The following is a 27,683-nucleotide window of genomic DNA, read 5'->3' as shown; positions in this document are numbered from 1 at the left end:
TACTAAGAATTAATAAATCTGACAATACCAATTAATAAACCTGGAATACCAGTTGTTGGTAAGGATGTAAAACAATGGAAATTTTCAAGTAATATCTATGGGATTACAACGGAACCACCATTTCAAAGAATGATCTGCTCACGCTTAATAAAACATTAATATGTTAAATAAAAAAATATGCTATACAAAAGAAAAAGCAAAACATAGCTTATAAAAAAGATATATATGTAAACCTGCAAATTTATACTGTTTAAGAACACATATAAAATGTAGCAAAAGTATAAAAACAAACATGAATTGACTAATACAAAATTCAAGATAAGGTTCTATCTGCAAAGGGAAGGAGAGTATAAAGGCTGTTTTAATTATACCTGCAATGATTAATTTTCTCATCCATGCTGTAATGTTCGTTACAATTTTATACTTTCACATTCCTATTTTTTTCATGATTCATTTTTACTGAAAGCAATTAATGATCAGCGTAATGAATTTGAAAATTCAGTGAAGAGTTAAAATACAAGAAAAAAAATTTTAAGCCATATTTACTTCTAGGAAAAAATAAAAATATACTCCAAGAGGAATGGAACTGGGGAAAGAGGAACATTTGTAAGATGCTTTTATTTAGAGAAAAAAAAAAGGTGGGTGAACCTCAGCAAAAAATGGGAATAAGATCCCAATGCAGCACTGTGTCAAACAGCAAGTGGCAAAACTACATCAGCAGTAGCTCATTATTTGAGGACTGCCTGAAGTTCTATAAAGTAATTAAGTATCAAAGGTAAAAGGGACCAAAGTACTTTACTTCAGTAGTTTAGCCTAAAGGAAAATTCAACAGAAACATTAAAATATATTCCCCAAATTGCTAAGCTTTACTCACATAAGCAAAAAAAGGAATGATCTACAAATTTAAAAAAATACGAAGGAAAGCAGAACATTACTTGCATATTATTCAAAAACTATATATGCATAAGTATAAAAATGTTTACATGTACAATGTAATACCAAAAACAAAGGGGGGGGGACATATTAGCAAACTTGAGACAGTTAGGGTCTTTTTTCAATGTTTCTACCTTCTCTACTTTTTTTCAACATTTTATTTATGGACAATTTTGAACACATATATACGTTTGTGTGTGTGTGTGTGTGTGTGTATTTATAAATGGTTCAAAGAGTACCAAAAATTACATGACAAACTCCCACAGACCACTCACCCAGCCCCCAAATCAATAACCCGTGGCCAACCCTGCTCCTCCTACCACTCCATCTAACCCTCCTGATACTATTTTGAAGGAAATAATACGTGTTCAAAGATTTTTTTGAAGGAAATTGTTTTCAAGATTTGGGGGGGAAATTTTTGAAGGGAAGTTTTTTCATCAGTAAGTACTTCGGAATGTGCTCTCCAAAAGGATTTTTTCTAGTCTGGATTTTGCTGATTTTTATCTCTGTGATACAGCTTAACACATTTCGTATACATTGGTGACTGGATGTAAAGACCTGATCAGCTTTGGAAAGACCCCTTCCATGTAGTGGTATGTTATGCCATCAGGAAGCACATACTGCCTGGTTGGTTTTGAGAGTCTAGCAGTCCCTGATGACCAATGCCTAGGTCCCTAAGTTCATTCACTAAGGTTACAAAGTGACTTTATTCTATCATTCCTTCTTTATTTATTAGCTGGAGTATTTCTACAAGGAGAAACTTCTCTCTTACACTATTTGATATTGTTACCCAATAGTATAGTTCATATAAAGGGGGAAAAAAGTCTTCTTGTAATGACTTTTCAAAATAGAGACTTAATTCACTAGCATCTTCCAATGGTAACAAATTATTTTTAAGGTATGTCACTGCAATTATTCTTAAGAATATTCAAATTCTCATTTTTTAAGTAGGCTGCACACCTAATGCAGGGCTTGAATTCACGACCCTGAGATCCAGAGTTGCATGCTCCACTGACTGAGCCAGCCAGGTACCCCTTAAATTGTCTCATCTTTGACCAGTGGGAGACTCTTCAGGTGGGCTCCTAAATCCTTCTGACACAACCCGAGCAGTCTTTAACAGCTTCTTTTTTATCTGGTATGTCAAGATGTTCCTGGCATAGCTTGTATTATTTCTTGCCTCAGACCTAGAATCAACCATTTCTCCAAAGAGCCTGATTCTCTTTAATGCATATTAAAAGTGCAATCTGGGTGCTAGGAGTGCTTATTGCTACTAGGCTGGTCTGTTGTTTTCTTTCCAATCATTCTTAGACTTAGAGGTCATTTAGTCCAACTCCTCTAAGACAGGTTGGAACAACAAGGTAAGAAAACAATATGCACATGAAGAAGTGCTCCAACCACTGCTGAAGGACCTTCCAGGAAACTGCTTTCCATCAAATTCAGGTAAAGTTGGGCTTTTTCCTTAAAGAGTGGAATTAATATCAACTGAGAAGTGAGTTGGGAATTTTACACATGAATTACCTCACTTCATTTCATTTCAGCTTCACAACCACCCCCATAACAGACGAGAGTTAAACAAATTGTCCACACTCACAGCCAGCAAAACAAAGGCTCAAACCTAGGTTTTCATGACTAAAAAGATCAAAACCCCAAAATTTTATTTAAAATACGCAAGGTTTGGGACACCTGAGTGGCTCAGTCAGTTAAGTGTCTGCCTTTGGCTCAGGTCATGATCCCAGGGTTCTGGGATCGAACCCCCGATAGGGTTCCCTGCTCAGCGGGGAGCCTGATCCTCCCTCTGCCTGCCGCTCCCTCTGCCTGTGCTCTCTCTCAAATAAATAAAATCTTAAATAAATAGATAGATAAATAAATAAACAAACAAACAAACAAATAAATAAATAAATAAAATAGGCAGGGTGTATTTTGTCAAACGTTATTTTAGGGGTGCCTAAGTGGCTCAGTCAATTGAGGATCCAACTCTTGATTTCGGCTCAAGTCATGATCTCAGGGTCGTGGGATGGAGCCCCGTGCCAAGCTCCATGCTTAGCCCGGAGTCTGCTTGATGTTCTCGCTCTCCCTCTCCCTTTGCCCCACCCCCAACTCATGTGCTCTCTTAAATAATAAAATCTTTTAAAAAAAAAAAAAAAGAAACTATATGGGGCACCTGGGTGGCCAAGCCGTTAAGCGTCTGCCTTCAGCTCAGGGCGTGATCCCGGCGTTGTGGGATCGAGCCCCACATCAGGCTCTTCCGCTAGGAGCCTGCTTCTTCCTCTCCCACTCCCCCTGCTTGTGTTCCCTCTCTCGCTGGCTGTCTCTATCTCTGCCGAATAAATAAATAACATCTTTAAAAAAAAAAAAAAGAAAAAAAGTATCTTCTTTTTTAAAGATTTTTATTTATTCATTCGATAATAAATAAAATCTTTAAAAAAAAAAGAAAAAAAAGTATCTTTTTTTTTTTTAAAGATTTTTATTTATTCATTCGACAGAGAGAGAGAGACAGCCAGCGAGAGAGGGAACACAAGCAGGGGGAGTGGGAGAGGAAGAAGCAGGCTCCTAGCGGAAGAGCCTGATGTGGGGCTCAATCCCACAACGCCGGGATCACGCCCTGAGCTGAAGGCAGACGCCCAACCGCTGTGCCACCCAGGCGCCCCCCCCTTTTTTTTTTTTTAAAGATTTTTATTTTCAAGTATCTTTCTTATACTAAACCAATACGTTAACCAATAGTTCCTTCCACTAGAGGGCACACCTAGGTGCCCTTTCAAGTGAAAATCATTCCAGGTCTGGCAAATAGTCAAAATGTCTCTTTAGAGACTTTCCTTTTCCTGGCCCAACATTACTAATTTCTTCATCTGCTCCTCACAAGGTTTCAAATCCACTCACCACCCTGGTTCCCTTCCAATGGACCCCACCCCCACCACCCAAGGACTGAATGTCCAATGTCGAGGACCGAGTATTTCTTATAAGCACCAGATCTATTAAGAGTAACATAACCAGAGTGCATTTTCAAGAGATTCCTCCAGCTGTGAAGAGAACAGACCAAGGCAAATTAAGTAATTCAAACTAAGATAGTAGCCTGAATACAGAACTGTGCTCTACTCAATAATCAGTAAATCCTGTTCCAAGTCCCTCTCCACCTACAGATATTTCTAAAAGCTAAAAACATACCTGGGTAATATCCCTCCCTAAAAACCCACCAGTGATCTTTAACCTCTCTTGAATCTGGCTCCACACAACCCTCTCTTCTAGAAATTTAATTCCCCCCTATTTGATTTCCCTTCAGTCTCTAAACATATCTAACAGTGATTTGTTTAAAACCCCTTTAATGTAGCATACCCCTAGCTATGCACCACTGCTCATCTTTCGAAACTCTTCATTTCAGAAACATCTCCACATCCATACTTCCGGTCACTTCAAAACCCAGCACAAAAAAGAAACAAAAAAACAACACTGGCATAATCTGGCTTCTCCCCTACAACTCCACTGCTCCAGTAAAGTTCATCAATAACCTCACACAGATCCAAGGGACAATTTCCTATCTTTGTCACCTTCTTACTGGTCATACTGAGATCTGTTTAACACAAGAGGCCCAGTTCTAATATGAGTAGTAACCGACAGGTAGCATTAGAGGACCTTCTAAAACCCCATGATACCCAAAAATCTACACTCATTATTGTCCCAAATCCAAACAACTTCAGCTTATGAAAGCAATGTGGAGTGTCAATGTAGATATCTGAAGGTGTAGGAGTCAAAAAACATTTCTTGGTAAGCTCCTGATTCTCAACTCCAGCTCTGACCTCTTCCCTGAAGTTTAAGGCTTCCACATAAACTAACTTAGAGCCTCTCAGCTTTAGCTTTAACATGCACTAAATCCTACTCATCAGCTTATTCATCCCAACCCCCTTCATCACAAGACGGGTAAGGACACCACCACCTACTCAACCACTGGATTAAGAGTCTGGGAAATCATCCTTTACTCCTCACCTTCTACCATCTCCCATACCCAATTACCACATCCTACCAGTTTTAGATCCTAAATCTCTCGAGCCATCCCGTGGATCAACTAACCCATTATTGTCCACACTTTACTTTCTTACCTAGATTGCTACAACAGCATCCTAAATGATATAACTAGTCATTGTTCATCCTCCACACTACTACAAATATATTTCAAATGCAAACCTGAATAAATTTGTTCCCTGATTAGCAACTTTTCACTGGCACACAACGATCAAATAAAATCCAGAGCTTCTCAACATAGAAAGGCTGCCTCCAAGCTCATCTCTCCCACACTTCATGGTATAGTAAAGACAATGTCTCAGAATTCCTCACTTAAACTTGCTGTTTCCTACCCCCTTGTCTTTACACATGCCTTTTCTGCTACCAGGAAAACTTTACTTTTTCAAACCATTTTCATTTGTGGGGCAGGGAAGACTACCACGTCCTTCAACCTTGTTGTCTCAGCATTTAACACAAGACATGAACACAGGAGGCACGTGAGAAATGTCTTCTAAACGAATCTTAATTTTCTCTTCTAAAAGTCCTCCCAGGGCGCCTGGGAGGCTCAGTCCATTAAGTGTCTGCCTTCGGCTCAGGTCATGATCCCAGGGTCCTGGGATCAAGCCCCACATTAGGATCCCTGCAGCAGGGCAGTTTGCTTCTCCCTCTCCGTCTGCCCCTGCATGAGTTTTATCACTTTCTCTCAAATAAATAAAAATAAAATAAATTATTTTTAAAAAATAATAAAATACACCCCTGGATAATATCAAATTACTTATCCCTTCAGACTGCACAGATGTCTTTCAAGCTTTTTGAAAACTGGGACGATTAATGCATCCCATTCTCCAGAATTTCTCTCATTTTCTCTACAACCCCACAAAGATGATACCTAGTAACCCAGCAATGTCAGGTTTTCCTTCTTTGCCCTAATTTCCCCCCACCGCCATGAGACTTGAATGCCTTCATCCAACATTTACTAAGTGCCTATGTTCGGTACACTAGGGTAAACAATGGGCTTACCAAAATACAGTGTCTTTCTTATGTTCTTTTCTGAGTAAGGAAGGTAAACACAGAGACACAGCACAAAGATGTAACTACTTTAACACAGGTATAAACAAAGCGCTTTGGGGGAAACAAGTGCCTCACTTTCTTGCAAGGAAAGACCTGGGAAAACTTAACCTTAAGACCATGGAGATGAGAGAGAAGAAAACCTAAAGGAGATTCCTTGGCTCCTTCTCCATAAAGCCAGGTAACTATCTGCAATTATTCCCCCTATGATAAATTCCTTTATCATCTACATTTAGCTATTTACAATCCTCAAAGTTAAAAATAAATAATGACTTTTTTTTTAAAACGTCTTTAAGTATACATACAAACATTTGCAGAAAAAAAAAAAAAATAGGAGGATACAAACCAAAATGTTAGCAATGGTTCTTTGGATGGTAGGATTAAGGATAACTTAAGATATTTTCTTTTTCCTTTCGTACTACCATTTCCTCCAAGGTTTTCTGGAGTAAGCTTGAATTACTTTGTTACTGAAACAAACGAAAAATTCCAAAAAATCCAAAAAACCTAAATCTACCAGACTTAAAACAAAAAAAAATTTTTTTTTTCTTAAGGTAGTACTTAGCGTTTTTTTCAAGGGTGAAGTAAACAGGCAGGGGATGGTAATTAAATTCACACAACCCTTCTGGTGGTCAATCTGTCCACACATCATCCAAAACCTTAAAACTGTAATTTTTGATTTAATAATTCCACTTCCAAGGAATTATTCCAAGGAATTATTCCAAAATAAATAATCACCAATACCAACAAAACTGTTCAAGGATGTATACACATATTTATAATAGCAAAACATTAAAATCAACTTTACTTTCCAACAACTGATTCACTCATTGAACAAATATTTATTGAGTACCTACTATAATGTAGGCACTGGAGATAACAGTAGTGAACAAACTGTACAAAAATTGAGACCAAAGTAACTGCCCTCATTGGAGCTCACAGTCTAGTGGGAGCTGGAGGATAGGATATAAATGATAAAGAGAGTCAGTGAGTAAAATAGTTGCCATGTTCTATCTGGATACAGACCATTAAGAAAAAATTAAGCAGAGAAGGGACATAGGAAATAAGGGGAAAGTATTATATATAGATGGTCAGGAGAGGTCTAAGGTGGTAACATTTGAGTAAAGACTATTGTTTTATTCCTAGAAACTATCTACTCCTCCATTAAATCTATCACACCTTTTTAAATTGTTTGGTGATTATATAATACATATCTTTATTCTAAATATAGAGATAAGCTAAGACCTAATGATTCCACAGACCTACCTTAAAAAGTCCATGTATATGGTCATTCATGGTCTGTCTCTATCACAATTTTCAACATTCTCCCATCTTCACTACTTTCCCAAGTACCAGTAAATCTGTTCATTTCATCCATCTCTTATTGAACATCTATGTTTTACATCATAATAAAAATAATGATCTTAGTAAACAGAATAAAGCATCACTAAATTAGTTTCTGCATGGTTCAGAGTTACACACTGATGGAATGCAATCACTCTAAATTTTGATTCTCAAGTATTCCAGACAGAGCTCCTTACACCTCAAGTTACACAATGAATGTAATGTTACATGCAGAGAAACACAGCAGCAGTTTCTATTCACATGCAGCTTCTAGCTCAGGGTTACCTGAGTTACTTAAGGGTCTCATATATTCCCTCTGCCAGAAAAAATTTTGATAGATGTTACCAAAAAGGCCGTGTGCCTACTTAGACCTCCACTCCTCAGTTTAAAAGTGTTAGGAGATGACTAAGGGAAGGATCCTAAGCTCTAATAATGCCTACAGGGTAACAATCATGTAAAGCTGTTTAAGCATGGGACTGGTAACTGTTCTCTACTAAAGTTACTTCAATTCAAATTTTGTATAAAACCTGGGCTGATCAAACAAAATTTCAGAGTACCAATGGAAAAATGTGTACAGTGCTAGTGATACACTGGGTCAGTGACACACTTAAGTGACTTTGGGAACCCATGGTTTAGGGCAGGGGCCAAAAAACTTTTCTCTGTAGAAGGCCAGAGAGTAAATATGTAAGCTTTTTGAGCCAGATGGCCTCTGCTGTAACTACTCAACCTTACCACTATAGTATAAAAGCAGCCAGATACTATGGAAACAAATGGGTGTGGCTATATTCCAATAAAATTTACTCATAAAAACTTAACAGTTCCATAGGCCATAGTTTGTCAATCCAAGGTATAGAGCATCAAGCTAAATGTGTACTGACTCTAGAACATCTCCAGCAGTTTTTTCTTTTGTTTAGGCTAAATTCCTAGTGTTGTCTCTTTTTCTAAAAAAGGCTGGGAGACAACTTCCTTAAGTAAGCTGACAAGTTTAATCATGTTTTTACAAAGAAAGAAAGTGTGTAAATACAAAAGAGAAGCAGTTAAAAATTCTAGATAAAGGCACAAAATGGCTTACAAAGTGAGCTATATGGATTTAAACCCACCTGATAAAGAAAGTCAATAAAATGTGAATAAAGATTTAGCTACAAGAATGTTCATCAAAAATATTTTTATAATAATGAAAAACTGAAAACAGCCTATATATGCTACATCTAGAAGACTACTTAAATAAATGATGGTACATCATACAATGCAACCATTTAAGATAACAGAAAACATTTATTGATTTAAAAAAAAGATACTTTTGATGTGGTTTTTTTTAAAAAGGTTACAAAGCTGAATGTACAGTATGATCCCGTTTTTGTGAAAGTAAATGTACACATACACAAATAAGCATACATAAAACCACCTGAAGAGATAAACTAACCTATTTACAGTGGTTATATCATGGATGGTAAAATTATAGTGATTATATCTTCCTCTGGCTTACTTGTAATCTCTAATTTCTTTAGAAACATATATTGATATGGTAATAAAATTATTTCTAAAATACAAACTAAGAACTAAAACAGGTACAGCATTACTTAGGTCAACATTTCCAAAATAAATTCTCAAAGTAGAGAAGCTGCATCAGTTCTTAGAACTTCAAGTAGTGATTTCTCCTCAGTCTCCAAATGCTAGCTACAAGGGCCAAGAAAAGTTAGGAATTACATATAAAAAGAAATGCATAAAATAAGTTAATAAGTGTCTTCAAACAGAGTGTTACTACAGAAGTCTGCATCATTTTTCACCTAAACAATCAAGAATGTTTAAGACATCATTCCCATTTATCTACTTTATATACTGGCTCTGGCTCAAGATTTGAACAGAAAAAGCAACTATTCATGCCACTGATGAGAGGATCTTCAATCACCAACATTGGGGGGAAAGGAAGAAGAGGGGGGAAAAGTCACACTACAATGTGATGGATCTCAAAATTCCATGAGAATTCCATATTCAGGGTCCAAACACATCTGTAAGAGACTCAAAGGTCAATTAATTGTTATTATGGCAAATGCTATCCCAATCTTAGATGAGCTGCAGCTAATAGCCAGTGTAATTCTGGACCACCTGCCTAGCCCATCAATAAAATAAAATTCAAATAATAATTCAATAAAAACTATGTTTTCAAATAAGTCTATGAATAGCGCACTCACAAAACAGCATTGTAGAGCAGAAAACATATACAGATAAAAACGTTACAATTATATGTAAAATTTTATATGCACCTATACAAGGGCTCGAAAGAAAAAACAAATAATCTGCTAGGGTGGTGGGACTGCAGAGAGTCCATTATCATTACATAACCGTTATCAGGGCAAAACCAGGCCAAGAAAATCCCATTATCATTACAAAGCCAACCAAGAAAGTTTTTTTAAATATAGAATGCAGTCATTAACCAAACATAATTTATTCCAACAAGCTACACTGTTTTCAACTAGGCACAAAAATCAAAGTCTCAAAAACATGTACCTTTATAAACCACCCAGCATCTGTACAAATACCTTACTACTATACTAGTAGTACATTCAGTATCAAACAGGATGAGATTTTGAACTCACCATTCAGGCCCAAAGTTCAGTGTCTGCGTTTCCGCTGCCATTATTTTCCGTATTTTTACAATAGATTTTTATATGTGGAGAAACCTGTTAATGAGAAAAATGTCTTCATACAGTTAATAAAGAGTAAATGCAGAATTCCAGCCCAGAAAGTCTATCTAGAGTGTTTTACTTATTCCCTGGCTCCATTTAACCAGAGCCACCAGAATGAGATTTTTTAATTCCTATTTATAACAGTATAGCAGGCAAAGTGAAATTCATAAACACCTTACATTTCAATTCACCATCTTCTTATATTTATCTGGGGAAAGGAGGCATGGTATAAGATGAAGCCACTGAGATAGGTGGGAGCAGACCATGCAGGGCACCAGGGACCAAATTAAGGACCTTCTTCATTAGCCATTGAGCAGTTGGGAGTGAATGGAGGATAACAGGTTTACATTTTAATACATATTACTCCCTTGCAATGGCTCTCCCATCACCATGAGGTGTATTAAAGATTCTTAATATAAGCATCTCCCCTTTCTATCTCACAGCTTCCACTACAACTCTCCCCACTTTCTGCTTAGCTTTTTATACACCAGTGATTCTTGAAAAAAAAAAATTATCTTGAACCATGAAGTTAAAATAATTCGCTAATACATTTCATAAGTGACCTTTCGAAGGCCATTTTAAAATATCAGTGAAATCAGTCACACAGGCAAAGACAAATACTGTAGGATATTACTTATATTTAGAATCTAAAAAAAAAAAACCAAACTCAGAGAAACACAGAGTAGAGTGGTAGTCCCCAGGGGTTAGGAGGTGGGGAAAATAGGGAGATATGTGGTCAAAGGGTACAAAGTTCCACTTCTGGGGATCTAATGCACAGCAAGATGATTACAGCTAATAATACCGTATTATATACTTGAAAGCTGCTAAGAGATTAGATCGTAAATATTCTCACCACAAAAAAGAAATAGTAAGCATGTGATGGAATGAGATGTTAGCTTTATGCTATGGTGGTAAACATTTTGCAATATATAAATGTATTAAATCAATAAAATTCATGCTTTAAACTTTTGTACAATGCTATATGTCCACTACATCTCAATAAAGGTGGGGGGAAAAGGATATATCACATGAAAAATACTGTAAATATTATAAATATACTGTAAATATCTCCAAGATAAATTCACATCACCCTTTTATTTCTGTTTAGAGGACCTAAAAATAATTAACTAGAAAAAAATGCCTCAGGGCATCTGGCTGGCTCAGTCAGTAAAGCATTCAACTCTTGATCTCAGGGTTGTGGGTTCAAGCTCCACGGCGGGAGTAGAGATTGCTTAAAAATATTAACCAGGAGGTGCCTGGGTGGCTCAGCTGTTAAGCGTCTGCCTTCGGCTCAGGGTGTGTGATCCCAGCGTTCTGGGATCAAGCCCCACATCAGGCTTCTCCGCTGGGAGCCTGCTTCTTCCTTTCCCACTCCCCCTGCTTGTGTTCCCTCTCTCGCTGGCTGTCTCTCTGTCAAATAAATAAAATCTTATTAAAAAAAAAACACCCTTAATTCCCAAAAAAAAAAACCAGAAATTGGTCCAAAATGCAGAAAAGGCAAAGTAAAAGTATGTTAACATCCATAATCAGCTATTAATTTATCTGCCCACTGGGAAAAAAAGAAAAGAAAAAGGGGGAAAAGCTCAGTGGGTGGGGAAAAATATAAAATAAAAGTAAATAAAAAATAATTTATCTGCCCTCGTCCTGGAAGGCAGGCATAATTATTTCTAGCCCTAGTTCAACCATGAGGGCTCCAGGGAGATGTCCATATTCTAACTTAACTCAGATTCCCTGCTACCTGGCCCCACAAGCTTGCACACCAGACTCAAGCTGATATCAACTTAGTGCCACCTCTTAAGCAACTGATGATTCAAAAAAAAAAAAAAAAAAAAACAACAACAACAACACATAAGACACATGGTTTTCCACATTTTAAGCTCTATGAAATTGTAATACATCTTAAATAGTGTCCTGTTACCATAGCTCTCGGCCCAAAGGAAGTTGTGCCACCGTTGTCACTGCCCATGGTAAACTTGGTCATAGCTGCTCATACTATCATCCTTTCAACTGTATTGTTGCTACTACCCGATTTTAAACTGCTGCTTAAAATGTCTTCAAAAACGGGGATGTACTGTATGGTGACTAACATAATATAATAAAAAATCATTATAAAAAAAAATGTCTTCAAAAAGATTATAAAATGATTCTAAATTGAAACGAAATGTCGTATATAATAGAAAAGAAAGCAAATACAGCAATGGGATATCAGTGAAGTAAATTTTCGTCATCAGAGAAATGATTACAAGTGCTTTATGGAACCTGAGGAAAAGAACCAAAAAACCCACGTGCAGATGAAGCTTGTTATGGTTTGCTACTAAGACTGGACAATGCACAACCCACATGTGGCCACATGTACCAGCCCCAAGGTATTTAAAGGGGGAAAATTAAACAACTTAGACTGCTTTTAAGAACCTCAGAAGCACCAAATCACTGAATTTTAAATTGATGAGAAAACGATGGAGCCGTCCCCTAAAAAACATTTCATTATTAATACCCTTAATAACATGACACTACATTGGTGGGGAGAGAGGAGGAAGGAAGGTTCCATAATCCTAAATTTTTCATTATTTAGAAGAGTCAGACATAATATGTAGAAATTTGAGGAATACCTTAACCAATTTATTTCACTTCTATTTTCTCTTTAACATATACACAAAACATACCATATAATAAAAATTTTATTAGACTTATTTGCTAAAAAAGTTTAAAAGAACTTTTTTAAAAATGTAAAATAATGGGCACCTGGTTGGCTCAGAGAGCACGCAACTCTTGGAGCACCTGGGTGGCTCACTCCCTGAAGCATCTGACTTCAGCTCAGGTCATGATCTCAGGGTCATGGGATCAGCCCAGAGTAGGGCTCCATGCTCAGTGGGAAGTCGGCTTCTCCCTCTCCCTCTGCTCCCCCAGCTCGTGCTTGCTCACTCATGCTTGCCCGCATGCATGCGTGTGTACACACACGCGCTCTCTCTCAGCTCTCTCTCTAGTTCTCATAAATAAAATCATTTAAAAAAAAAGAGCATGCAACTCTTGATCTTGATCATGAGTTCAAGCCTGTTGGGTGTAGAGATTACTTAAAAAAATAATTAAACAATGTTTTTTGAATCTAAAAATGTAAAATAAGGGACCCATTTTAGACAACTGATGGGAAGAAAATGTAAAATAAAAATTTTAAATACTTGAAAAGCTCTGTGGCAGAGCTTACTTACTTCACAGTATGATTTCTTCTTTAGTAATATAAAATAAAGACTCTCACAACTGATTCATGTTAGATTCAATTAAACTATGGTACATTCCAAATGAAATGACTTGCCAAGGTAGTGATATTCAGACCCCAAGTAAGGTGCCCACTGTAAATCCTTACAGGTATTCTGCTTACAAATCAGCCCTGTGACCGTATTTGGCATAAATCAATTCAGTGTGCTTTTAAAAAGTGTATAACAAAGACCTGCAGAGATTACATCAACTACAAGACTTTATTGTAATACAAAACAGCTTGAAGGAGTGTTTTTACTACCATTTTAAACCCTACCCAGCCAAATGTTTTATACTCAAACCCCTGTGGGACTTCAACCATTGGAAAACAGCTTTGAATTTATAAAGCAAGTCAAGATTTGAACCATACTGAATTTATAAGGCAAATGACTCTTCATTAAAAACTGAATTATTTGGGGGCACCTGGGTGGCTCAGCTGGTTAAGCCACTGCCTTCGGCTCAGGTCATGATTTCAGGATCCTGCGACTGAGCCCCGCATCAGGCTCGCTGTTGAGCGGGGAGCCTGCTTCTCCCTCTCCCTCTGAAGCTTCCCCTCTCTCTCTCACACTGGTGCTCACTCTCTCACAAATTCTAATAAATAAAATCTTTAAAAAAATTTTTTTAAAAACTGAATTATTTGATAGCTGTGAAAATATTAAAATCACTTAAGAGATTTAAAAAATTTTCCCCCTTTTGGGGTGCCTGGGTGGCTCAGTCGTTAAGCGTCTGCCTTCGGCTCAGGGCGTGATCCCAGTGTTCTGGGATACAGCCCCGCATTGGGCTCCTCAGCTGGGAGCCTGCTTCTTCCTCTCCCACTCCCCCTGCTTGTGTTCCCTCTCTCGCTGGCTGTCTCTCTCTCTGTCAAATAAATAAATAAAATCTTAAAAATAATAAAATTAAATAAAAAATTTTCCCCCTTTAAATTATTACCTTAAGGCCACACAGGTCATGGAAGCACAAAACTCCATGGGCACTATACCACAAAGGATGCAAATGGAGTCCCTAGAGCTGTGTAATGCCTAACCTTCCCAACTGCAGGGAGCAGTCTTGAATTACAGGAGAAGCCTTAGACTTAGGCAGCATCTAAGGAACAAGCAAAAAAATCCCATTCCGGTCCTGTTTACCATTCTACCTACAAACCTTTCAGGTAGTGCCAAACTACCTACCATACTACACAAACATTAAAAGCTATTTTTTTAATGCCCGGAGCTGGAACTTAACTACCATTTATAACATGGTTTCCGTAAGAAGATTACTTTCTAATGTAAAAATTTCTGAAGAACTCTTAAGAACCTAAGAATAATAATCTAAGTGATTTAATTATCCACTAAAGAGATCTATATTACTCAGAATGGTGTTCTACTTGTTCTTTTATGAATTAAATAGAACAGGAAATGTAAGAGTCATGACTGTTGAAGAAATCTCATATAAAGGCGTACAGTCCCGTAATCTATAATTCTGAATTCCCCACCTCAGACTGCTCCTTCCACATCCACATCCATTCAAATGACCCCAGTTCTAATGTGTTTATATATGTACTAGAGAGATTGTCTTACCCAATGCCTCCAAATTATTAATTAGTCAGAATGGAAACTGGGCCTATTTCTCAATTGCCCTAAGGATGCAAGGAGGTTCTGAAATGCACAGGTTGCCCCTTGAGCTAAATGTGGTCAACTCAAAGCCCCAGGAGACTTGTAATCATTAGAAAACAGCCCTGAATTTTTACAGCAAGTCAGGATTTGAACCAGACTCTGGATGCTGTGCTCTTCTGCCTTTTCTAGATTGCTCCTTGTCTTGAAACTCTCCTTTTCCCTCCATGACCAACACTGTACTGGTATTGTTTTCCTATCTTCATTTCTTTCCTATTTAGTTGCCATTCCCCAAAAGTTTTCTTTTCTGACTTCCCTCAGCATACCCATGGTTTATTTAACTATAAACTCTGTTTAGATATTGTCTTGAACCTTTTTTTAATCTACGATGGTATTCTCTATCAGTACTTAGGGTAGAACTCTGCCTACTAAATCACAGGGTAGGCCCGTGCCTCATCTTTATGGCAGCCCCAACGGCCCTCTGGGGCCCGGAGCGGGATGAACTCGGGCATGGGTGGCGGCAATAGTGGGGGCAGTGCTGGGGCAGCAGAGCGGTCCCAAAGGGGCAGTTCCAGAGAGGATGGCTTCGCCCCGTCAGCGCTGGGGACCCGAGAGCATTGGGATGCTGTCTATGAGAGAGAGCCGCAAACTTTTCAAGAATATGGAGATACAGGAGAAATCTGGTTTGGAGAAGCGAGTATGAATCGGCTAATAAGGCGGATGCAAAAACACAAGATTCCACTGGTTGCTTCAGTACTTGACAATGGAACTAGAAATGGTGTTTTCTTGGTTGAACTTGTTGGTACTTTTAGTATTCACGTGTTAAAGCCAAATTTTGAAATGAAATTTTTAAAAAATCTTGGAAATGAGGATACTAACCATGTTAATCTAAAGCAGAAGAGCAAAAAAACCCAAAAACCAAAAAACAACAACATAGTAGAGCAACTGCACCACTTACTTTGAGAAGTCACACAGCACAAAACAGAGGCTGCACGGATTGTGAGAAAGCATTAAATGAGAAGCCAGGGGATCTGAGTCTTAGTCTTGGCCCTTCTGGCCTTAGCCTTGACCTTGAGCAAGCCACTTAATTTCTCTGGGTACAATGTAGGTTCTTTCCTAAAGCTTTTGACAAGGTGATCTTAATTGGTTTCTTTAGCTCAAAACTCTGGAAACGTGTGTGTATAAAAGAAAGATGACTTTTACACTTCTGGTAGGACATAAGTACCTTATCTTAGGTGAGCATATGGTTTGAAGAGAGTATTTTGTCTATGGAACTGAGTTTTGGCACAGGTTCTATTAACTAAACCATCACTGTTGTGTACCTGTTGTGTGCTCACTGCCGTGGCTTGTACTATGGGGAAAAGTATAACACTTAGGCTTCCTCCTAGATGGCTTTACTGTCTTAATTTATAAGGATATATATGTAATGGTGAAATTTATCAAGTGGCTTCCACATACCAAGCCTAGTGCTAGGCACTGGCAACCTGAAAATGTAGACCTTGTGCTTGAATTGTTCTAATATAATGGAGGATGGACAGACATATAAACAATACTCTAAGTTGATATGTGCGATAACAGATCACAGAGTATAGAAAAGTGAGCAGTTAACTTTGGGGAACAGAAATAGGAAGGGTCTTGGGGCGCCTGGGTGGCGCAGTCGTTAAGCGTCTGCCTTCGGCTCAGGACGTGATCCCAGCGTTCTGGGATCGAGCCCCACATCAGGCTCCTCCGCTAGGAGCCTGCTTCTTCCTCTCCCACTCCCCCTGCTTGTGTTCCCTCTCTCGCTGGCTGTCTCTGTCAAATAAATAAATAAAATCTTTAAAAGAAGAAAGAAAGAAAGAAAGAAAGAAAGAAAGAAAGAAAGAAAGAAAGAAAGAAAGAAAGAAAGAAAGAAAGAAAGAAATAGGAAGGGTCTTGGAGGAACTAATATCCAAGTCGGGTGGAAATCGCAGGGGCAGGATGTGGTGAGTGTGGGTGAGGTATAAAGAGGGAGAGAATTTCAAGCAGTGGAAACACTATTCAAAGGTTTGGGGGGTGCCTGGCTGGCTTAGTTGGTGGAGTGCGAGACTCTTGATCTCGGAGTGGTGAGTTCAAGTCCTACGTGGGGTGTCGAGATTGCTAAAAAACAGTAAAATATAAAAAATCTTTAAAAAAAAAAAAAAAAAGACATGAAGGTTTGAAGCAGCACAGTACACACTGGGCCTGTAAATAATCTGGTAAAGTGGAATATAAAGTGTATATGAGGCGCCTGGCTGGCTCAGTCAGTTAAGCGTCTGCCTTCGGCTCAGGTCATGATCCCGGAGTCCTGGGATTAAGTCCTGCGTCTGGCTACCTGCTCGGTGGAGAGCCTGCTTCTCCCTCTGCCCCTTACCCCGCTCGTTGGTTACTCTCTGTCTTAAATAAATAAATAAGAATATAAAGTGTATATGTGGGATGGACAGAGGTAAGGATTAAGTTAAAGGTAGGAGCCATATCATATGCCATGCCTAACAGGTTAGATTTTACTTTTAGGCTATGGGTAGCCATTAAAATGTTTTAAGCAGTAGAGTAGGATTAGAAAAAATTATAAATGTTTTTGAAACTTAAGGTATAACATATATATATGCTAAAGTGCACAAATCAAAAGCATGTGGCTCAGTGAATTTTCACAAAGTGAACACACCTGTGGGTCACCTATAACTATCACCCTGATCAAGAGGTAAAAAATATTACAGACTCTAGAAACTCTCCTGAACTCCCTTCCAGTCCTTTCTAAATTACTCCCTCCTTCCTCTCTAAAGGTACCCACTAATGACAGAGTTTTAACATCAGAGACTAATTTGCCTGTTTCTGAATGTATAAACGGAGGACTCCAGTATGTATTCTTTCCAGTGTATTCTCCACTTTCTGTGAGATTCACTCAAGTAGTTGTGTGTAGTAACACATTCATTTTCATTGCTGTGTAAGATTTAATTATACTCAGCTTTATTCATTCTCTAGTTTACCTGTAGATTCTTTTGGAATTTAGTAGTTTATTTGTAGAGGCTAATGATTTATTCCTTGAGACTAATAGTTTAACTAGATTCTTTCAGATTTTTTACATATACACCTGACTCTTGAACAACATGGGTTTGAACTATGCAGGCCCACTTATTTGTGGAATTTTTTTCAATAAATACATGTATAGTACTGTAAAAAAATTAAAAAAGAAAAAGAAATCACAAGGTAACAAGGAACACACGGGGATTGGGGGTGTCATTATAACAAGAGCAATGAAAAATTCTCCTACAAATTTCCAAACATCTCCCTGGGAAGCCCCGCTCCCCCACCCCGGGCCCTGCTGTGAATTACAGATTTGATTTTTTTCTCCCATGACCCAGATGGCATTTCCAGCTGCCTGCTCCTCCTAGATATCTACCTCAACAACTGATCAAGGTACCACTGTTCTCACAGTTCAGTAGTCAGCCAGACTCAAAAGCACAGAATCATCTGCAACTCCTTCCTCCCTGCTTCCCTATAGCCTGTCATTTTGTCTCAAATTTGGTCAGTTCCTCCTATAAGACTCCTCTTGCACTCTCCTTTCATTATAGTTAAGCTCTGGTAACTCATGTTTGGATTAATATAATAAAATTTCTAATTTGATTCCCTGAATCACCCTCTAACTACTCACAACCAACAAGATCAATCCTCCTAAAGCACCACTCTGGTCATGCCTACCTGTCTATGAAATGGTCAATTAAACCTACCCCGTATAGCAAAACTCCTGGTATTTCAGGTCCCCACCAATCTAACCCCTACCTCCTCGATTCAATCTCCTACTGCTCATCACCTCCAAACTCAAGGCCAAATGAGAACTTTCTGCTCTCCACTGCATTCTCCTTCTGTGCTTCTGTTCATGCCATTCCTTTGCCCTGGAAAGATGCCTTGCCCTCCCTCCTTACAAAGGCATGCATAAAACCAAAGATCCATTCAAGTATCTACTCAATTTCCTCAACAGAAGCAGCACTGGTCCCTAGGGAAAGGAAAATCTAAACAGAGGATGCTAAATGGAATGGAACCTACAGGATTCAGCACTGAGGTGGAGTACTTTTTCAATCTGTATATAAAGCTTGAAAGTAGGGGCGCCTGGGTGGCACAGCAGTTAAGCGTCTGCCTCCGGGTCAGGGCGTGATCCCGGCGTTACGGGATCGAGCTCCACGTCAGGCTCCTCTGCTATGAGCCTGCTTCTTCCTCTCCCACTCCCCCTGCTTGTGTTCCCTCTCTCGCTGGCTGTCTCTGTGTCTGTCAAATGAATAAATAAAATCTTTAAAAAAAAAAAAAAAAAAGCTTGAAAGTAAAAAGAAAATAGAAAAATAAAATTTGGGAGGAAAGGCACTCATGGTTTTGGTCAAAATGAATGCACCTAAGGAAACACCCCAAAAAACCATTAATACAGACCTTGAACTCCACTACAGAATCAGGATGGGAATGAGAAAACAGATTTGGAAGTAAATCTACATAACTACAACCAAAAATTGAATGAAACTACCCCAAAGCAGAAGTCAAGCAGGGACAAGCTCAAGGGACAAGAGCGAAGCCCAGCAATCACAATGCAGGAGAATACTGGCAAGAAGAGAAAGACCACACAATTAGAGATCTCTAGCACTACCTTTCACCGTATCATGGACTCTCACTTTCTCCACATTCACTGAATCTGTAACAAATAGAAGAGCGAGCCAGGATCTTTGGGGAGATTATTCATTTGTTCAATAAAGCTAAAAACTAAAGTGAAGATTGGTAAATTAGCGGCCATATCATAGAAGACTTTGTACTTTATATCCCAAGGGCAATGAAAGGCTATAAAAAGATTAGGGCAAGAAAATGTATAGGATGAAACTGGCACTTCAGGAAGATCATTCAAGATGCCAGGAGGAGAATGAATTAGCAAGAGCTAAAAGGAGAGGTGTTAGAAATTCAGCAGATATTGTGGAAGCAGACCTACATACCTATAGAGAGAAAGGTGATAATAACAAATAATAACTACATTCACTGACATAAAAAGATGTCAACAACATATTAAGTGTTCAAGGCAGGTTATAGAGTACAAAGAATATGGTAACATTCAACACATTCTAAAATATATTCTTAGTGGGTATATATATATAAGTATGCCCCAAGAATGTTAGTATTTACTTCTGAATGGTAGAATTACAGATAATCCTCTTCCTAGTAAGCTTTAATTTGTGTATACAACAAAGATAATACTGGCACAATTTTTTTTCTATGGAAGAGTTTAAAAGTTTCAAACACAAATCAAAAAAAGACAAAGGCTGAAAAGTCTTCATTGGCTTCCACAATGAAGTCATTGGTGACTTGAAGAATAGTTACAGAAATGTGGTAAGGGGAGGCGCCTAGCTGGCTCAGACAGTTGAGCGTGGGACTCTTGATGTCAGGGTTGTGAGTTCAAGCCCCACATTAGGAGTACAGTTCATGTACATACACACAAGAAAATGTGTGTGCAAGCAGGGTACTAATAATTACATAGAGACAATAGGAGTAAACCAGGCTGAATGGTCACCCTAGCAAAGGAATAGAATAGGCCATGAATGGAAGAGAATAAAGTTCCTGATTCTGCCTACCGACATGGCTACCACCATGCAGGGAAATGTACTGGTAACCTCAGAGGGCTAAAGAAAAGACAAAATTATGAAGGCAGGATGAGCTTCAGTTACCTTAACAATGCTGAAAAACATCCTATGAACAGTTTAACATTTGAAAAGGTTTAACGCACAAAAATGGCACTTCAGAAACCTCAATAAAAGTTCTTTGAAAGGAATGAAACCATGAGACTGGGTCAACGGGAGAAAAAAAACTCAGTGGTTATGGAGATGAGACAACAAAAAGGATGAATAACCAGATGGACTTTCATTTATCTTATGACCAGTGATGACAGTAACACATGACACAGTGGAGTTAGCAGGCCTCAAGAATTCTGAGAACCAGTCCTGGTCCTAGTATCTCTGAAATACAGAAGCACCCAAACCTTTGAGGAGGAGTCAGAACAGGACATAAAGTGGATATAATGGTATAAAGTGCCTGATAGAATGCGTGCAAAATATTCTGTTAGTTCAGAGACCACCCTATTAGCATATCTTTCTCATGCCAAAAGCAACTATGACAGAACAGAAGGTAAGGCTCTCACCTCCCTCCTCTGACCTTTTCTCTCTTTTGGCTACTCCAATTCTGGGATAAGGACCTCAGACATAGGTCTACCCTCAAATATTTGAGAGTTGACTTAAAAATAGCTGACAAAGGGGCGCCTGGGTGGCACAGCGGTTAAGAGTCTGCCTTCGGCTCAGGGCGTGATCCCGGCGTTATGGGACTGAGCTCCACATCAGGCTCCTTCGCTAGGAGCCTGCTTCTTCCTCTCCCACTCCCCCTGCTTGTGTTCCCTCTCTCGCTGGCTGTCTCTATCTCTGTCAAATAAATAAAATCTTTAAAGAAAAAATAGCTGACAAAATATTCCTACATTACCACTCTTTCAGGCCTCGTCCATTACTCAAAATTCTTTGTAAGTGAATTCAATATATTCCCTCTGTGATTAAAACCAGGAAATTGGTCTTCTTTGATAAATTGCATCCTGTACTTGACAATGAATGTGATATAACCTGACCTACTTGTCAACATCTTAACAGCTCTGTGTTAAATTACCCCCCACTAGCAATTATTTTATCTCTGATTACTAGTATAATTATTTTCCTTTTTCTCTATGTATTTTTCTAGTTTTCCTGGGTTCCTCAGCTCCTCTTTGGGACCTCATCTATCACTGTGTGCATGTGTGTGCATGTTTAAGAGAGGAGAGAGAAGAAATCCACCCAGCTCTTTATTGCTGGGGGTTTGTAACAAAAAAAGGGAGACCTTGGCCTCTCAAGCTCTTAAGTCTACATTTTCTCACAACCTGGCACAGTGTCAAGAAGCCAGACAACTTCTGGGCACACACAATCACTACTAACATGAAGGAGCTGCAGATCTATGTAGTTTAAGTCCTAACTGGAGAAACACAGCAAGGAGAAGCCAAAGCAGAATCAGAATCCGGCATAACAGCTGACAGTTGAACTCTGAAAGTATTCCCTGATACTGCTTCTAGGAGTCATGACAACCTGACTACTAACATTTCAAAACATATACTCCTTTAAAACCTCCTGATCTTTCTTATAAAAATTGTCCACTGCTGCAAATCTCTATCTCCTGGATATGCAAAATTTAGCCCCCAAAAAACTATGGCAAATCTGGGATGAAGTCCAGGCAGTACCATATATAGTCTGATAAAGACTACCAGAATGAACACCTAGGAACCTGAATCTGCCCCCACACTTCCTTACCTCCATTTTCCAAGGGCAGAAAAAAAGAGCTACCCTTCTAGCATCCTCACACACACAGTCCCAAATAAATGAATAGTTCTGTCCCCACTGCAGCAGCAAGCTATTTTTACCTTAGCCAGATCTGGATTAAGATAACACAAGATCAATAACTCCATTAGTGCAAATTAGTTCAACCACTTCAGAAAACAATTTGGCAATATCTATCAAATGTAAATACATGCCTACCCCATGATCCCATAATGCACTGCTGGATATTTTTCAAGGGAAATTTTAACCAAAAGACAAAGATAAGATATTCATAGTAGCTTTATTCAAAATTACCAAAAACTGAGATTTGGCTACTATGTTCATCACCACAAATGATCATCAACATATGAATGAATAAACAAATTGTAGGGGAGCTTCAAGGAGAGGATGGTATGCCAGAGAGAGCACGGATGCTTTGCACCCATTCCCACATACCTTGCCCTGTGCGTCTCTTCCATCTGGCTGTTACTAAGTTAGGTAATATCATGAAAACTGAGACAAATGGACACCATGTGCCTCCTGATGTGATGCACTGAGAAGAATACGGCAGTATTTGTTAACATTCCTGACAATAATGCATAAACTGAAGCTCATCCTGAAAAAAACATCGGATAAACCCGAACTGATAGACACAAAATCAATCAACTATACTCTCCAAAATATCAGTGTCATAAGAGTCAAAAAAAAAAAAAAAAAAAAAAAAAAAAAACAAAAACCTGAAGAAATCCTCCCAGATTAAGGGAGACATAGAGATACAAAGACCAGGTGCCTATATGATTCTTAATTTCATCTTGAACCAACAAAAATTATGCTCTAAGAAACATTAAAGAAACAACTGTCAGGGCGCCTGGGTGGCTCAGTCGTTAAGCCTCTGACTCTTCATTTCAGCTCAGGTCATGATCTCAGGGTCGTGGGATCAAGTACCACATCAGGCTCCCTCTCTCTCCCCCTCTCTGACCCTTCCCCCCTCTAAAAAAACAAAAACAAACAACAAAAAAAACCCACTGAAATGTTTAAGGGAAAAGAAGCATGAGGTTTATATCATACTCTCAAATGAAACAAAAACTTATGTAAAATGTTATATATTATAAATTATGTTAAGAATTACATACATACATACATGCAAAGAAAGGAATGAATGATAAAGTACATACAGAAAATGTTAAAAACCAGTGACTGAACTACAAGAGCACACAAAAAATCTTAATAATTTTTGGCAGCTTTTCTGTAAATTTGAAGTTATTTCAAAATAAAAAGTTAAACTGTTCATAAAACGAAAACACTCAGCAATTAAAAAAAAAAACAACCAACTACTGATACAACAATATCGCATGAATCTCCGCAGACATCATGTCAGCAAAAGAAGCCAGCCACCAAGAACATACATTGTGTGATTTCTTTGATACAATGTTAATAGATAAAGTAATCAAAAGGTGACACATGTCAGAAATACGCTCATCAGGGAAACAGAACTAGTGACGAAGAAGGAACCTTCTGGGGTGCTGGAAATGTTCGCTATCTTGATCTAACTGGTGATTACAGAAATATATACATATATAAAACTTTTCCAGGTACATACTTCAGATTTGTGCACCTATTTACTATATCTTATACCTCAATTTGAAAAAGGTTAAAATAGGGGGCACCTGGCTGGCTCACTCGGTAGGGCATGCAACTCTGTTTTTTTTTTTTTAAAGCCCCAACACGGGGCTTGAACTCACGACCCTGAGATTAAATCCAAGACAAAATCAAGAGTCGTCTGCACAACCAACTGATCCACCCAGGCGCCCCTATTTTTCTTTTTTTTTAAAGTAGGCTCCATGCCCAGCACAGAGCCCAACAAAGGGCCCAAATTCACAGCCTTGCAATCAAGATCTGAGCCAATATCAAGAGTCAGATGCTTAACTGACTCAGCCACCCAGGTGCCTGGAGCATGCAACTGTTGATGTCGGGGTCATAAGTTCGAGTCCCATAATGGGGTAGAGTTTACTTTAAAAAATTAATAAATTACATTAAATTAAATGAAGCAAGATTCGGTCACTAGGCTAAAATACGTTGGTCTAGAATGCATTTTTTTTCAAACTTCAGAAAAAAGCTAAGTAAAACAATGAAAAGGAACCATGAAGGGAGAATCACAAACACCACATCGCTTGTCTTTATAAAGACAGGAAACAATCTTATAAAAGCAGTACATTCACTCAACAGAATACAGGTACAATGAGGTTTACACACAAGAGTATAATTACTCATATGTCATTAAAACACAAAGAGAAGATAGAAATGAAGAAATATTAGTGAGGTGAGATTAATGATTTTATCCCTACTTTCATAATTTGCAACATTCTTCAATTACTTTTATGACAAAGTGGATCTTAATTCTCAAAAAATTCTCAAAAATGTTTGCCTGGTTTGTATGAAATACTTTTACAATCCCAACATAAATGTCATAGGAAGTTAATAATGGGGCACCTGGATGGCTCAGTTGGTTAAGCGTCTGCCTTCGGCTCGGGTCAATCATGATCCCAGGGTACTGGGATGGAGCCCTCCCCTCTCCCTCTCCTTCTGTGTCCTCCCCCCGTCCATGCACGTTCTCGCTCTCTCAAATAAAATTTTTTTAAAAAAGTTAATATTTTAAAGACTTTATTTATTTGAGAGAAAGAGGCAGAGGGAGAGGGAGAAGCAGGCTCCCCATTGAGCAGAAAGCCCGACATGGGGCTCGACCCCAGGACCTTGGGATCGTGACCCAAGATGAAAGCAGATGCTTAACTGACTGAGCCACCCAGGCGCCCCAAAAGTTAGTATTTCTTTGAACATTAACTCAGTCTAAAAAGCAATTTTAAGGGGGCGCCTGACTGGCTCAGTCAGTGAAGTATGCAACTCTTGATCTCAGGGTTGTAAATTCAAGTCTCACGTTGGGTGTAGCAGTTACTAAAAAAAAGATTTTATCTATTTGAGAGAAAGAGAGCACAAGCAGGGGGAGAGGAAGAGGGACAAGCAAACTCCCCACTGAGCAAAGAGCCCAACACCCTGCCTGATTCCAGGCCCCCAAGATCATGACCTGAGCCAAAGTCAAATGCTTAACTAACTGAGGCACCCAGGTGCGCCAACTTGCAAACATTTTTTTTTTTTTAAAGATTTTTTATTTATTTATGTGACAGAGAGACAGCCAGCGAGAGAGGGAACACAAGCAGGGGGAGTGGGAGAGGAAGAAGCAGGCTCCTAGTCGAGGAGCCCGATGTGGGACTCGATCCCGGAAGACCGGGATCACGCCCTGAGCCGGAGGCAGACGCTTAATGACTGCGCTACCCAGGCACCCCAACATTTTTTTTTTTTTTTTTAAAGAGACAGCCAGCGAAAGAGGCAACACAGGCAGGGGGAGTGGGAGAGGAAGAAGCAGGCTCCCAGGGGAGGAGCCTGATGCGGGGCCCGATCCCAGATCGCCGGGATCACGCCCTGAGCCGAAGGCAGACGCTTCACAACTGAGCCACCCAGGCGCCCCGCAAACATTTTTTAATAATTTTGAAAATAAGATCAGTTAAACATAATTACTGATGACAAAACTTAATGAAGCAAAATTTGACTTCAATTATTCATTTTATTATTATACAGTTAACCCCAGGAAAAGGAACGAAGAACTTTTTTCCCAGAATATCATCAAAAATCAAAGAATTATCTGCATCTATCTGACCACACATTATATATGAAACCTTGCAAAATACTATTTATTTCTCTTAATCACCCTTTTTATGGTACATCTTCAAAAAAGTTATAGATGCTCTGCTGACTTTTCTCCTCACCCTAAAAGAAATCTGAATTCCTAATTTAGTGTTGTGATATGCACTGTAATTCACCACAACTTCAATCACTACCCATGCCATGAAACTAAATTCAGCTTTATTCCTAACAGCTCCAAAGCAAAAACAACCCAAATGTTTAGCCACAGATGAATGGATAAATAAATACTTTAATAGTCATACCCAACTAATTACTGATACATGCAGAAACATGAATGAATCACACATTATGCTGAGTAAAAGAAGCCAGACCCAAAAAGAATACATACTGAATAACTCCATTTGTATAAAATCCTAGAAGAAGCAAAATTAATCTACAGTCACAGAAAATAGACTCAGTAGTGGGGGAGGGAAAACGACCACAAAAAGCAGAAGGAAACTTCTACGGGTGATAAAAATGTTACATATCTTAATTGTGGTGATAGTTATACAGGGATATACATTATCAAAACTCATCAAAATGTACATTTAATGAGCGTACTTTAAATGAAGGCACTTTATTCTATATAAATTATACTTCAAAAAAAAGGTGAATTTAAAAAAGACTAAGCTTACTAAAAATAGACTGCCTCTCTCAAACAGTTATGCATTCCAAGCCTAACATTTTATGTTTCTTTTATGTTAAATCATCTCTCTTTAAACTGATTAAAATAAATGTTAGGGGCGCCTGGCTGGCTCAGTCAGTGGAACACACAACTCTTGATCCCGGGGTTGTGAATTCAAGCCCCACATGGGTGTAGAGATTACTTAAAAATAAAATCTTAAAAAAAATAAAATAAATGTTACATAAAGTTTTGGATAAAACATTGTCTAGAACTGTGCTATCTTATATAGCATCCTTTAGCCACATATGGCTGTATGAAGTAAAATTAAATAAACTTTATTTATTTAATAAATAAGGGGGAGAAGAGTGACTTTACAGTGGACAAACCTGACAAGGAAGCAAAGTCAACCAGATATCAAGGTAATATTAACAGTGATAAATCACACTGATAGTCGTTCTCTTAAAATAATGTAATGAAAATGGTACTTTACCTCTGTGGTCTTCCACCCCAAAACCCTTAACCCCATTCTAATCATGAGAAAAACATCTAAATTCCAACAGAGAGGCACTCCACAAACACACTTAACCATTAACGCCTCAAGACTGTTAAAAACAGGGACGTAGTGAAAAGAAGGGCCGTATGCACCCCAATGTTCATAGCAGCATTGTCCACAATAGCTAAATCATGGAAGGAACCGAGATGCCCTTCAACAGATGACTGGATTAAGAAGTTGTGGTCCATATATACAATGGAATATTACTCAGCTATCAAAAAGAACGAGTTCTCAACATTTGCTGCAACATGGACGGCACTGGAGGAGATAATGCTAAGTGAAATAAGCAGCAGAGAAAGACAATTATCATATGATTTCTCTCATCTATGGAACATAAGAACTAGGAAGATTGGTAGGGGAAGAAAGGGATAAAGAAAGGGGGGTTAATCAGCAGGGGGAATGAAGAATGAGAGACTATGGACTCTGAGAAACTGAGGGCTTCAGAGGGGAGGGGGGTAGGGGAATGGGATAGGCTGGTGATGGGTAGTAAGGAGGGCATGTATTGCTTGGTGCACTGGGTGTTATACGCAACTAATGAATCATCAAACTTTACTTCAGAAA

The 27,683-nt window shown here is 38.6% G+C and overlaps 1 protein-coding gene across 9 annotated transcripts in view; it reads right to left on the bottom strand.

The window, feature by feature from the left end:
- The window catches only part of GIGYF2 (GRB10 interacting GYF protein 2), a 140,832-nt gene that overhangs the window by 101,471 nt on the left and 11,678 nt on the right, over positions 1 to 27,683 (bottom strand). For 7 of the 9 annotated variants that reach the window (XM_048214333.2, XM_026491686.4, XM_026491687.4 and 4 more), the window contains one exon: positions 9,933 to 10,016. The exons of 1 other annotated variant lie outside the window; for it this stretch is intronic. In XM_048214333.2, coding sequence (XP_048070290.1) covers positions 9,933 to 9,973 — 41 coding nt within the window. In that variant the 5' untranslated portion in view covers positions 9,974 to 10,016. Of the gene's footprint in view, positions 1 to 7,257; positions 7,384 to 9,932; positions 10,017 to 27,683 lie in introns of all 9 variants that reach the window. One more of the 9 variants, XM_044380780.3, reaches the window with a different exon arrangement.

This window comes from Ursus arctos, unplaced genomic scaffold, assembly GCF_023065955.2.
Source record: "Ursus arctos isolate Adak ecotype North America unplaced genomic scaffold, UrsArc2.0 scaffold_1, whole genome shotgun sequence".
Taxonomy (NCBI): domain Eukaryota; kingdom Metazoa; phylum Chordata; class Mammalia; order Carnivora; family Ursidae; genus Ursus; species Ursus arctos.
The sequence above is the reverse complement of the archived record's forward strand: the minus strand, read 5'-3'. Positions and strand labels throughout refer to the sequence as shown.